The sequence below is a fragment of the Pseudophryne corroboree genome, chromosome 9, assembly GCF_028390025.1.
Source record: "Pseudophryne corroboree isolate aPseCor3 chromosome 9, aPseCor3.hap2, whole genome shotgun sequence".
Classification (NCBI taxonomy): Eukaryota; Metazoa; Chordata; class Amphibia; order Anura; family Myobatrachidae; genus Pseudophryne; species Pseudophryne corroboree.
Genome location: NC_086452.1, coordinates 9,806,100 through 9,821,001, shown reverse-complemented (window position 1 = coordinate 9,821,001; position 14,902 = coordinate 9,806,100). Strand labels below are relative to the sequence as shown.

General features: G+C 47.2%; 1 protein-coding gene across 1 annotated transcript in view; it reads right to left on the bottom strand.

Annotated features, from left to right (window-relative positions):
* Positions 1-14,902, bottom strand: part of SYDE2 (synapse defective Rho GTPase homolog 2) — a 211,187-nt gene that overhangs the window by 12,894 nt on the left and 183,391 nt on the right. Inside the window, exons 5-6 of the mRNA XM_063939297.1 lie at positions 11,002-12,095; positions 7,801-7,927 (exon numbers count right to left, since the gene is read on the bottom strand). Coding sequence (XP_063795367.1) covers positions 7,801-7,927; positions 11,002-12,095 — 1,221 coding nt within the window. The remainder of the gene's footprint in view (positions 1-7,800; positions 7,928-11,001; positions 12,096-14,902) is intronic.

The following is a 14,902-nucleotide window of genomic DNA, read 5'->3' as shown; positions in this document are numbered from 1 at the left end:
CACCCACAGCAGTGACTATATATACAGTCTGTACGGTGCTGCACAGTACATAATACCAAACTGTACAGTACACACAGCCACCATACAGTGCATACACTGATCTAGAGCCTAATCACCCACAGCAGTGACTATATATACAGTCTGTACGGTGCTGCACAGTACATAATACCAGACTGTACAGTACATACAGCCCCCATACAGTGAATACACTGATCTAGAGCCTAATCACCCACAGCAGTGACTATATATACAGTCTGTATAACTAGGACAACGCTGCACAGTACATAATACCAGACTGTACAGTACATACAGCCACCATACAGTGTATACACTGATCTAGAGCCTAATCACCCACAGCAGTGACTATATATACAGTCTGTACAGCGCTGCACAGTACATAATACCAGACTGTACAGTACAGACAGTACACACAGCCACCATACAGTGTATACACTGATCTAGAGCCTACTCACCCACAGCAGTGACTATATATACAGTCTGTACGGTGCTGCACAGTACATAATACCAGACTGTACAGTACACACAGCCACCATACAGTGTATACACTGATCTAGAGCCTAATCACCTACAGCAGTGACTATATATACAGTCTGTACAGCGCTGCACAGTACATAATACCAGACTGTACAGTACAGACAGTACACACAGTCACCATACAGTGCATACACTGAGCTAGAGCCTAATCACCCACAGCAGTGACTATATATACAGTCTGTACAGCGCTGCACAGTACATAATACCAGACTGTACAGTACACACAGCCACCATACAGTGTATACACTGAGCTAGAGCCTAATCACCCACAGCAGTGACTATATATACAGTCTGTACGGTGCTGCACAGTACATAATACCAGACTGTACAGTACACACAGCCACCATACAGTGTATACACTGAGCTAGAGCCTAATCACCACCAGCAGTGACTATATATACAGTCTGTACGGTGCTGCACAGTACATAATACCAGACTGTACAGTACACACAGCCCCCATACAGTGTATACACTGAGCTAGAGCCTAATCACCCACAGCAGTGACTATATATACAGTCTGTACAGCGCTGTACAGTACATACTACCATACTGTACAGTACAGACAGTACACACAGCCACCATACAGTGTATACACTGAGCTAGAGCCTAATCACCCACAGCAGTGACTATATATACAGTCTGTATAACTAGGACAACGCTGCACAGTACATAATACCAGACTGTACAGTACATACAGCCACCATACAGTGTATACACTGAGCTAGAGCCTAATCACCCACAGCAGTGACTATATATACAGTCTGTATAACTAGGACAACGCTGCACAGTACATAACACCAGACTGTACAGTACATACAGCCACCATACAGTGCATACACTGATCTAGAGCCTAATCACCCACAGCAGTGACTATATATACAGTCTGTACAGCGCTGCACAGTACATAATACCAGACTGTACAGTACATACAGCCCCCATACACTGCATACACTGAGCTAGAGCCTAATCACCCACAGCAGTGACTATATATACAGTCTGTACAGCGCTGCACAGTACATAATACCAGACTGTACAGTACACACAGCCACCATACAGTGCATACACTGAGCTAGAGCCTAATCACCCACAGCAGTGACTATATATACAGTCTGTATAACTAGGACAACGCTGCACAGTACATAATACCAGACTGTACAGTACATACAGCCACCATACAGTGTATACACTGATCTAGAGCCTAATCACCCACAGCAGTGACTATATATACAGTCTGTACAGCGCTGCACAGTACATAATACCAGACTGTACAGTACAGACAGTACACACAGCCACCATACAGTGTATACACTGATCTAGAGCCTACTCACCCACAGCAGTGACTATATATACAGTCTGTACGGTGCTGCACAGTACATAATACCAGACTGTACAGTACACACAGCCACCATACAGTGTATACACTGATCTAGAGCCTAATCACCTACAGCAGTGACTATATATACAGTCTGTACAGCGCTGCACAGTACATAATACCAGACTGTACAGTACATACAGCCCCCATACACTACATACACTGAGCTAGAGCCTAATCACCCACAGCAGTGACTATATATACAGTCTGTACAGCGCTGCACAGTACATAATACCAGACTGTACAGTACACACAGCCACCATACAGTGCATACACTGAGCTAGAGCCTAATCACCCACAGCAGTGACTATATATATACACAGTCTGTACAGCGCTGCACAGTACATAATACCAGACTGTACAGTACACACAGCCACCATACAGTGCATACACTGAGCTAGAGCCTAATCACCCACAGCAGTGACTATATATACAGTCTGTATAACTAGGACAACGCTGCACAGTACATAATACCAGACTGTACAGTACATACAGCCACCATACAGTGTATACACTGATCTAGAGCCTAATCACCCACAGCAGTGACTATATATACAGTCTGTACAGCGCTGCACAGTACATAATACCAGACTGTACAGTACACACAGCCACCATAGAGTGTATACACTGATCTAGAGCCTAATCACCCACAGCAGTGACTATATATACAGTCTGTATAACTAGAACAACGCTGCACAGTACATAACACCAGACTGTACAGTACACACAGCCACCATACAGTGTATACACTGAGCTAGAGCCTAATCACCCACAGCAGTGACTATATATACAGTCTGTACAGCGCTGCACAGTACATAATACCAGACTGTACAGTACAGACAGTACACACAGCCACCATACAGTGTATACACTGAGCTACAGCAGTGACTATATATACAGTCTGTACAGCGCTGCACAGTACATAATACCAGACTGTACAGTACACACAGCCACCATACAGTGCATACACTGAGCTAGAGCCTAATCACCCACAGCAGTGACTATATATACACAGTCTGTACAGCGCTGCACAGTACATAATACCAGACTGTACAGTACACACAGCCACCATACAGTGCATACACTGAGCTAGAGCCTAATCACCCACAGCAGTGACTATATTATATACAGTCTGTATAACTAGGACAACGCTGCACAGTACATAATACCAGACTGTACAGTACATACAGCCACCATACAGTGTATACACTGATCTAGAGCCTAATCACCCACAGCAGTGACTATATATACAGTCTGTACAGCGCTGCACAGTACATAATACCAGACTGTACAGTACACACAGCCACCATACAGTGTATACACTGATCTAGAGCCTAATCACCCACAGCAGTGACTATATATACAGTCTGTATAACTAGGACAACGCTGCACAGTACATAACACCAGACTGTACAGTACACACAGCCACCATACAGTGTATACACTGAGCTAGAGCCTAATCACCCACAGCAGTGACTATATATACAGTCTGTACAGCGCTGCACAGTACATAATACCAGACTGTACAGTACAGACAGTACACACAGCCACCATACAGTGTATACACTGAGCTACAGCAGTGACTATATATACAGTCTGTACGGCGCTGCACATTACATAATACCAGACTGTACAGTACAGACAGTACACACAGCCACCATACAGTGTATACACTGAGCTACAGCAGTGACTATATATACAGTCTGTACGGCGCTGCACATTAATAATACCAGACTGTACAGTACAGACAGTACACACAGCCACCATACAGTGTATACACTGAGCTACAGCAGTGACTATATACACAGTCTGTACGGCGCTGCACAGTACATAATACCAGGCTGTACAGTTACTGTGTAACGGTGTAGCTCGGAGTAAGCATTAGTAAGTGGTACTTGGCCGGCATTTACAGAATGGGCAGCATTAGGCGGTAGAGACATCCGGGCGCCCTGTAGGACCCTGTGTTAGATTACACTGTGCTGGATGTAACGCCCCAGGGCTACAGCAGCAGTGTATCTCCAGCACACAGCTGCAGGGTCACACCGTACATCTAGAAGAGAGGCCGTGTGTCTCTGGCCTGACAGCTGCCAAGAAATAACATTACACACAGGAAGTCCGTCTATTCCAAGGCCTCTATGTTGTTAGCTGGAGGTATGATTGCCAAACCAGAGCTGCTAATCCCCAAATGCATGACAGGAATACCATCTGTGTTTACTATATAACAAAGGAAGACTTGTTACTGTAGTCAGTATGGTCTCTGGAGAAAGCCACCAGCCGTCCCACAAGGAGGACTCTTCCTGCTACTTATAACGCAGTGCAGGGAGGAAGGAACACGCTGTGACCGCGCTCTATGGACACACATTAGGGTTTCAGTGCAGGGGGTGATGCTATATTATAGAAGGAGCAATGCGGAGACAGCGGGCGACACACAGGAGGTAATGATAGTCTATGGGGCGCTCCGGCCTCTGCCCAGGATTCTGCTCACACCAGAATAATTGGCTACTTTTGGTAAAATGACCAAATACAAAGTTACTATATGTGGTCACCTTCAGTGTCCGGCTGCTGCGTATTCACTATACACTGTGGGGGTAATTCAGATCTGATCGCTGGGCGGTGATGTTTGAAGCGCTGCGATCAGATAGTCGCCGCCCACAGGGGGAGTGTATTTAAGCTGTGCAAGTGTGCGAACGCATGTGTAGCCGAGCGGTACAAACAGATCTTGTGCAGTCTCTGCGCAGCCCAGGACTTACTCAGCCGCTGCAATCACATCAGCCTGTCCGGGGCCAGAATTGACGTCAGACACCCGCTCTGCAAACACTTGAACACGACTGCGTTTTCCAACCCCTCCCAGAAAACGGTCAGTTACCACCCACAAACGCCCTCTTCCCGTCAATCTCCTTGCAATCGCCCGTGCTAATGGATCCTTCGCACAAACCCGTCGCTGAGCGGCGACACACATGCACAGTTCGGATCGAGATACACCAGTAGGCAGTATAAGAAATGAGTACAGGACAGAGCTACAGGCTAAGTAACACAAGGGATGTATAGTTATTACTCAGAAATATCATTTGTTTTATAACTACAGACGCTGTCCCCATACAGCTTTTTACAGTCACACCAAATAGCCCCTCCTAGCACGCCGGTCACCTGAGAATCTTCTAGCGCTGGACGTGTTTTTGCTTCTTTTTGCAGAAAATGCATCTTCTTTGCAACACAATGCGACTGTGCTGATTAAAGTGATATGACACTTGTATATCTGCGTGTGACTGAGTCTCTGAATCTGTACACGAAGTGCTACAATGTAGCAGCCGAAACATTTTTCCAATCCAAGTCCTTTACTGCTCCGTATACAGACTCAGGCACACACAGTATACAGGTGTTCTATATCTCCTCGTGCGTCCTAGCCGCATTGCGTTATGAATAAGACATTTCCGGTGAAAAAAAGATCAGAGCTGTATGGGACCTGGCGGCTCACTCACAACCGGCGTCTCGCGCTGCGTGGGGTAATGAGGGGAGGGGACACATCTGTATGGGCAATGCGTGGCGCTGTTTTATCGCACACGTTTCATGGCGGCCGGTGTAACCTCCAGTAATCACACAAACCACTGGCCATACATTACATGGAACAGTTACACATCAATTAAAGTGGGGAAAAAAGTGCTTATTAAGATACAATGTATCGCCCCTGATCTTACAGCATGATAAGATAAGCAAACCCAGCCAAATCTCATCCTAACCCTCTGTTCTACACTCTATGTACCCCATCTGTGTCACCCCTGTCTGTCTACCCCTCCCCTTTAGAATGTAAGCTCTCACGAGCAGGGCCCTCTTCCCTCATGTGCTTATCCTTTCTTACTTTAATAATCTTCAACTGCACCACATCCAGCAGTCTTCTGCCACCTGATACTTATTCCAGTGTCATCTGCTGATGTAACTATGTTTATTTACCCTGTACTTGTCCTATACTGTCATCAACTGTAAGTTGCTGTTTTCCTGTTTGATTATTTATGTACTCTGTAATTGGGCGCTGCGGAACCCTTGTGGCGCCATATAAATAAAGGATAATAATAATAATAATAATAATAATAAGGAGCAAATTATTCCGCTGTCACTGAGCGCAACGTCCCAAAAGCATCAGATTTGGGGGGAAATGTAAAAGGCCAATTCTGTGGGATGCACACAGGGAACACGGCAATTACTCTCCTAGAGGAACAATACAAAGTGTCATTCTTTCATTTCCCAATTCCTCCACTGGTGACTTTTACCTCGTTAATCCCTTGACAAAGAAATATTGTAGGAATTGGGGGATGCCCTCTGCCCCCCCGCTAATCCCCTTGCAAGCTAGCTGTTAAATTAGCTCTGTTCCAGGGCCCAGTTATTTTTACTAGATTTAAGCTTGTCGGGCCGGAGCTGCCAGTCCCCGCAGCAAAGCAGAAAGAGCCGTCCACTTCATTAACTCTCATTTTTCAGAGCCAGTGAACTGTTAAGTGTATGACATGCTTTACTTGGCATCAAATTCACATGGGTGAAGACAGACATGATGAAACGGCACAACTATGAGCCCCCCACCATAACAGCAGATGAGCCAATCGTCTGCGCGTGCACACAGCAATCGCACGCCAACAACAAGAAGATAACAGGGAACGCAGCCGGCCAGTCGTTATGTAAACTGGGGAGTGGCCCTAAAGTGGTCTATACTGAGCCCTCGGGTGGCAGAATAACCCGGGGGTACTCCGGACAATCCTGCAGGACGTTTGAGGTTGAAACATTACAGTCATATATGAAACAGAAAGTCTTGCTGGATTTAATGGTCAGGACCCATAGCGGACGCCTGCCCCTTATGTCAGCGCTGAAGGGAACAGTATCACATTTCCACGCCATTTGCCCTGCCTGCTGCACTTTTCCAGGAGATATTCTGGAACGTTAGTAACCTCGGTCAGCAGCGACCGTGTGGCCATCTGACAGCCTCCATATAACCAGCACAAACAGCGGGGCCGGTCCAATATGGCGGCAACACGTAGTAATCCATCGCCATTGGCGCCACATGAAACAAACAGCCCGTGTGCAGCTGTTCTGAGGAAGGACGGAGGACTTGTATCAAGCTGGAAGAGATGCGGAAAGTAAGAGAATGTGGACATAAACCCCAATGCGCTGCAACAAGACTACCTCAGTGCAGGGGGCATGGTGACAGCGGAAAGATGGGCATCTAACCACCAGGGGGTAATGAGCCAATACAAGGTCTACACCATGATAAGAATCCTAACATGGGACTTGTCTGTAAAATTCTTAGGGGGACATTTACTAAGCAGTGATAAGAGCGGAGAAGTGAGCCAGTGGAGAAGTGGCCCCATCAACCAATCAGCAGCTCTGTATAATTTTATAGTATGCAAATTATAGCTGTTACTTCAGTGCTGATTGGTTGCCATGGGCAACTTCTCCACTGGCTCACTTCTCCGCTCTTATCACTGCTTAGTAAATGTCCCCCTTCATTTCTTAACAGTCCTACGTCACAAAGAATATGGTATCGCTGGACAAAAGCCCTAGATCTGAGGGGAAACACGTGACGAGGCCTATTGTATATGGGGAAGTGTTTGAGAAATGACCCTGAACCCGACAGCTTGGAATATTCCCATGGTGCAGCACTGTACAAGCAGTACGCCCTTCCTCCATGTACCCATGCTCTACCGCCGTCTTCCCTGTAACATATAAGATGTGCGTTTCCTGGATACAGAGCGGGTACCGCAGACCCTTTCACCTTCATGCTGGCGCAGAATACTAAGCCACAGAAATAAAAGCCTAGGCAGACACAGAGAGCACACAGAACTTTATATCCGCACAATCGCTCATCAAGCTTCGTCATCGCACTTAATTACCTGTTATAACGTTAATGTCCGGGTATTCACTCTCGCACAGTCTGACTGCTTTACTGTCCCTCTCAAACGCCTCTCGCAATTCTTTCTTCACGGCGGCAGAGCCGCAGAGCCTGTACAGCCCCACCACCTACGGCACACAATACAGAAGAATAAGCAACGTCACAGACTCTCATGGGAAATACAGAATTATAACGCAAGCTACAGTAAGTGCGTGTAACTGGGCGCAGATGCAGAAATAAATGGCCCGGATGAAGCAGTGTATATTTATACTTCACGTGAATTAAGCTTGCAGTGCGTTTTGAACGCTTGTTTCATGATGTGCACCACACCAGGAGCGCACTGCGACTACAATGAGGTGCTGGTAAGGGACACAAGATATAATTCATAGAAGACTGAATGCACAATTAATACCATCTAAAAGAATATTTAAAGCCGGGCGTTCTCGCACTTCTTGCATTAAAAAAGGCACCGCAAACTAATGCATATGTAATTCCACATCAGATTCAATTCCTGTATTTCACCAGTATTACCAAGAAGAATACAGACTGACGGGGGGGTTACAGACAGGTACAGTACTAAGTACTCAGGCTGGTCCGGGGCCAGCTCCATGCAATGTACCAGCTGTGCTGCTTGGAAATGAGAATATGATGAATATGTGACGCACAGTGTGTCATGTGATAACTTAGGAAACCACTAATCACACACACATATACAACACACATATATATATTTACCACACACACAGATATACCACACACACTACGCACACATATACTACACACACATATACAACACACATATATATATATATATATTTACCACACACAGATATACCACACACACACACACATATACCACACACACACACACATACCACACACACATATATATATTTACCACACACACATTATATATATATATATATATATTTACCACACACACACATATACCCCATATATACATATACCCCACACATATATACCACACACACACACACACACACACACACGCACACATATACCCCACACATGTACCCCACACACACGCACACATATACCCCACACACACATACCCCACACACACATATACCCCACACACACACACACACACACACACACACACACGCGAAGAACAACAAGCTTGGGATATTGCTGATTTAGAAAACATTCTGCATGGTAATGCAGCTGGTATTCCTGTACATCTGTAAATAGCTACAACCGAGGTGATGTTAATATGTGTGCGCAGTAAATGCCGCTGACCGCATGGAAACTTGGAAAGGCGAAGCGATTTGAAAGCCGCATAATAATATGTACTATTGGAGGAAGTGCAATGAGAACGCAGCTGCAGAAGTCAGTCCCCAGAGGCGACCCTGTCTCTCTAGCTGTAAGGGAACACATTGCTAGGATACACAAGGACGCAATCCAGCTAAGACAACACCACAAGTGTTTATACAGACTTTGAACCCTACATGACAATCTGTGTCTGAGGACGGTCGCCCAGTAACACCCCCCCCGGGACGGGCTCTGCCATCAGCATGTGCAAACAGACGTGTACAAGGACAGCTGCTCTCTCCCAAACACCTGGCAGGTGCTCCGTCAGGGGCCATCAATATTACCCGGTGCTGCAGCACGACAGGTGCAGAACAGCATAGCGGAGTATAGGATCAGAACAGCAGTCACAGTACAGTGCTGTGTATACTGCCAGCTCAGTGCCACCTGCGGGGAGACGTACAAAACGTCCCTTATCCGTACCCATAGGACGCAGCCACTCCCATCAGTTCTCTATGCCACAGACACGCCGCTAGTTCCTGGTGCATTCTGACAATGCCCGTCCGTACCGGAGACAAGCTGTAAAATGTGCCCGTAATGCATGCAAACCCCCTGTAATATAAAGCCTGGCATAAGCTTGTGCCCATCACACCGACACTGCCAGCTATCCCAGGCAGGAGAGGAAGAGAACAGACATGAGCCAGCATCCTGCCACACACGGCTCTGAGCACACGTTTCCCGCGCCACTATGATCCGCTAGATCCGTCTCCTGTGCAGACGGCCATAAGAGATCATTACAGTAATGAGACTGGATATCCGCATCACATGGACAGACAAATATGATACTTACTACCTACGTATATGCATCACTAAGGGGGAATTCAATTGTTATATGCACACCTAGAAGTAATGGGTGCCTGATGGAGCTATTCAATTATTGTTGGTGCCCTTTACTTATAGCACTTGTCATGGCCAAATGCATCGGGTTTTACCTGATAAAGCGGCAAAACCAGCCTAAAGTACCGGGCGTGCTGCTGAAAATGCAGTATGGGTGCCCAGAAGTCCCACATTTCTGCTCGCCACTTCAGGAGAGTGCGAGCAGAAATTATGGGCGCCTGTGGCACTTGCGCCCAATTGGCTTAACAATTGAACAGCTCCAACTGTTCAAAAACAATTAAATTTCCCCATAGGGGTCTATTCAATTAGTGTCGGAATTTCCAAAAAGTTGGAAAAACTGCACTTTTCGACTTTTTTAGGTCCAATCTGCATTCGACCTATTCAATACTAGTGCCGTTTTACCGACTTGTCGGAGATTCTGACATGTTGAAAAACAGGTGGATCTGCGAATTTGCCCGCCGATACACCTGTTTTGTCGAATGTGAGGGCATTTCCGACAGGTTTTTGGCCTGTTTGCGACAATGCCGATTCGACTTTAAAAAAAAAGTCGGATCAGCATTGTTGAAAATTGGCAAAAACCTGTTGGAAATGCCCTCAAACTGAATAGTGAAGTGTTGGATCCTCTCTGGAGAGGATCCACACTAATTGAATATACCCTTAGTCTTGTTATTAGCAGACACAATGGGGGGAATTCAATTAGGTGCGAAGGGACGGATTATTTATTACCACGCCGTTTCAATGCCGGGAGCGGCAGCCTGATTCACCCCCTTCGCACGCCCGTCTGAATGTTGAGCTCACTTTAAAGTGATGGCACCCCATGGGGCAGCGAGCACTTTTTAGCAAGATCCCTGCCGCCAAAAATTACAGCAATGTCGCACAGACTCATTGGCCGAATCCGCTGGCATTTAATTGAATACCCCTCAATTGAATACCCCACCGGAGCACATGTTTAGCAAATGTGTGTCCTTTTACTCCAGTCGCTACACAACCTTCATTGCCACATGACAATCCTGCAAGTGGTTATCACAGACAGTACCTGGCAACCTCTCTTCTCAATCTCCACAATGCATTTCTCCATGAGAAGCGGAACCATTAATCCCGCGTTCTCCTTCTCCACCACCTGCCGGGCATCTACCCCGAATATGACCGGCTCGCGATCCACCCCGAGGCGGTCTGAGGAGTTCTCCCACTGCTCCATGAGAGTCAGCTTTGCATAGATCAGGCCGCGGGGCTCCAGTTTCACCGCCAGCTGGTGGGTTTTTGTCACCCTGAAAAGTGCAGGCAGAATAACGGTCCCGTGGCAGCAAACCCGGTTCTTCTTGTTGGCTGGGTCCCAACGAAACACAACCAGTTTCAAATGCTGGGCGTTCTCAAGCTCGATGTTGAACGTGTGATCCATTCCGAGAAACGAAGTCCTACAGGTCAGCAAGGCGGTCCTGGCTTTATTCACTGAATCCACCTGTATGGCGCAGAACACGTCCTTTGAGTCGATTTTAGGTGGTTTTAAATCCTCCGCCCCGTAAAAATGCACGCTCATGAGTCCCGACACATACTGAAAACACTTGGGCTGATCGGAGAAACTGTAGTGTCGAAACGAGTCAACGTCTAAGTCGGACTTTGCATAGTTGCTGGAAAGCGGCTCTTTTCCCTTTGCCGACCTCTCCCCCCCATGTTTACCAGACTTGGCTATAAGTTCGGGGGAGTCTCCGTCACTGAGATAACCCCCCTTACTGGAGGACTTGGAAGTGCCTGAACTTTTCTTCTTGTAGCTGGAAGACACGCTGCTGTCGAGGTGATACCGACTGATGACGTTTCTGCTGGCGGCCGCTGCCTGTCCGGCAGGAGATAGCGAGGCAACGTGGCTTGCGTCCTGGCAGGCTCTCTTAGAGGTGGAAGGCGGCTGCTCTCCGCTGGCGGGATTTAACGTCCCTCTGACACTCAGCTTTCTGCTGAGCTCCGGCAATTTTTTCATTTTCATAGACAGCTTCCGGACCGTCCGCGGGGATTTAATTTTATCCGGGAGCGACCAATTAATGCTTCCTCCTTTCTTTAATGGGTTGGGACTGCAAGGAGGGGAAAAATCAATCGGTGAAGCTAAATTAGCCTTCGGGACGCTGTGAACTCCCAGACCTGGAAAAGAAGAAAGGGAAAGGATTATTTTCAGAGACCAGCACATAACACGTAACGCGGAGACGCAGAAGATTCTGCTTTGTGGCTGGTTTACTGGACATATTTCCCACACTGACTGTGTTACTTCTCGTATGTATTAATATATAGAACATTCTGGCTAGAAGACTATACACTGTTTCTGCACAATGCCGTCACTCCGCTTGCTGAGATTATCTAATTACTGCACTTCCACTGTTTGCCTTAATGCCATCCCATTATAACTGCATCATTAGCAGCAAATTAACACCAAAAAAAACAAAACAAAAACCTCATGTCAACCTACTCTGCCTGTCAACCAATAGTGCGGCCCCAACAAACCCATTCCGTCTGCAGAGCGTTACCCTAGGAAGAATCCCCCCCACATACATGCTTGTATGGATATATGATGTGTGGGAAGGGGGGGGATATGGTGTCCTTGAGGCGGCATCTCCAGCTATCCCCTGACCCTGTACAACGTACCAGAAGCCACGGTGGCTGTGATATAATAACACGGCTGTCCCGTCACCCAGCACACACAGCTGCCAGTCACACACTATTATATAATTAGTAATTAGATTGCACAAGAGAGACGCAGATCTGTCATTACAGCGATCTGATACCAGCTTCTGCAGATAACACCCATCACACGGCTGTCAGAGCGGAGACTAACACATTCTGTAGGTGTCCGTACACGCTGCTGCAGGGGAAACCACCGACTGCTCCATTCACACCGGACTGAACAAACAGAGCTGATCACCAGCAATATCCGGCTGAGATCCTGCAGATGGTGCCCAGCACAGTGTATGCCAGCGTAGGATGAAGGCCGGCGGTGCCTGGCAGAAGCACAGAATGGAGCTAGCTCCGCAGCCAGGTATATACGCTTATAGTCACACCTGACACATTGCGCGGCAGGCGGATGGATTGGCCGGTGTGTGTATAAATGAGATTTAGGGAGCGATCACAAAGCGGGCCGATGTGCGGAGGGGAGGGAGAGAACATGAAGAAGGCATCAGACACGTTATACTGTCATATATATACGTGTTAAAGCGCAGCGAGAGAAAGGCCTATTGTGTGTGTGCATTCTCACACCTCGCAGGGCCACTACTGTGTGTGCGTTACCTTTCTACAAATGGTGTTCTAGCCTAACCCAGTGGTTCACAAACGCAGCCCAACAGTCCAGGTTCTAGGGATATCCAAGCTTGTGCAAAGCTACTGACTGAGGTGGTCATTCCGAGTTGATCGCTAGCTGCTTTCGTTCGCAGAGCAGCGATTAGGTTAAAAAGCGGCACTTCTGCGCATGCGTATGGGGCGCAGTGCGCACGCGCGACATAGTTTCACACAAGGTCTAGCGACGCTTTTCAGACGCACTGCTGACCGCAGAGTGATTGACAGGAAGTGAGTGTTTCTGGGTGTTAACTGACCGTTTACGGGGAGTGTGTGTAAAAATAAGAATTTACTCACCGGTAATTCTATTTCTCGTAGTCCGTAGTGGATGCTGGGAACTCCGTAAGGACCATGGGGAATAGCGGGCTCCGAAGGAGGCTGGGCACTCTAGAAAGATCTTAGACTACCTGGTGTGCAGTGGCTCCTCCCACTATGACCCTCCTCCAAGCCTCAGTTAGGTACTGTGCCCGGACGAGCGTACACAATAAGGAAGGATTTTGAATCCCGGGTAAGACTCATACCAGCCACACCAATCACACCGTACAACTCGTGATATGAAACACAGTTAACAGTATGAAACAATAGAGCCTCTCAACAGATGGCTCAACAATAACCCGATTTAGTTAACAATAACTATGTACAAGTATTGCAGATAAACCGCACTTGGGATGGGCGCCCAGCATCCACTACGGACTACGAGAAATAGAATTACCGGTGAGTAAATTCTTATTTTCTCTAACGTCCTAGTGGATGCTGGGAACTCCGTAAGGACCATGGGGATTATACCAAAGCTCCCAAACGGGCGGGAGAGTGCGGATGACTCTGCAGCACTGAATGAGAGAACTCCAGGTCCTCCTCAGCCAGGGTATCAAATTTGTAGAATTTTGCAAACGTGTTTGCCCCTGACCAAGTAGCTGCTCGGCAAAGTTGTAAAGCCGAGACCCCTCGGGCAGCCGCCCAAGATGAGCCCACCTTCCTTGTGGAATGGGCATTGACAGATTTTGGCTGTGGCAGGCCTGCCACAGTATGTGCAAGCTGAATTGTACTACAAATCCAACGAGCAATAGTCTGCTTAGAAGCAGGAGCACCCAGCTTGTTAGGTGCATATAGGATAAACAGCGAGTCAGATTTTCTGACTCTAGCCGTTCTGGAAACATATATTTTCAGTGCCCTGACAACGTCTAGCAACTTGGAGTCCTCCAAGTCCCTAGTAGCCTAGGCACCACAATAGGCTGGTTCAGGTGAAACGCTGACACCACCTTTGGGAGAAACTGAGGACGAGCCCTCAATTCTGCCCTATCCATATGGAAACTCAAATAAGGGCTTTTACAAGACAAAGCCGCCAACTTTGATACTCGCCTGGCAGAAGCCAAGGCCAATAACATAACCACCTTCCACGTGAGATATTTCAGATCCACGGTTTTTAGTGGTTCAAACCAATGTGATTTTAAGAAACTCAACACCACGTTGAGATCCCAAGGTGCCACAGGAGGCACAAACGGGGGCTGACTCTGCAGCACTCCTTTTATAAATGTCTGAACTTCAGGTACTGAAGCTAGTTCTTTTTGAAAGAAAATCGACAGAGCCGAGATCTGTACCTTAATGGAACCCAATTTAAGGCCCAT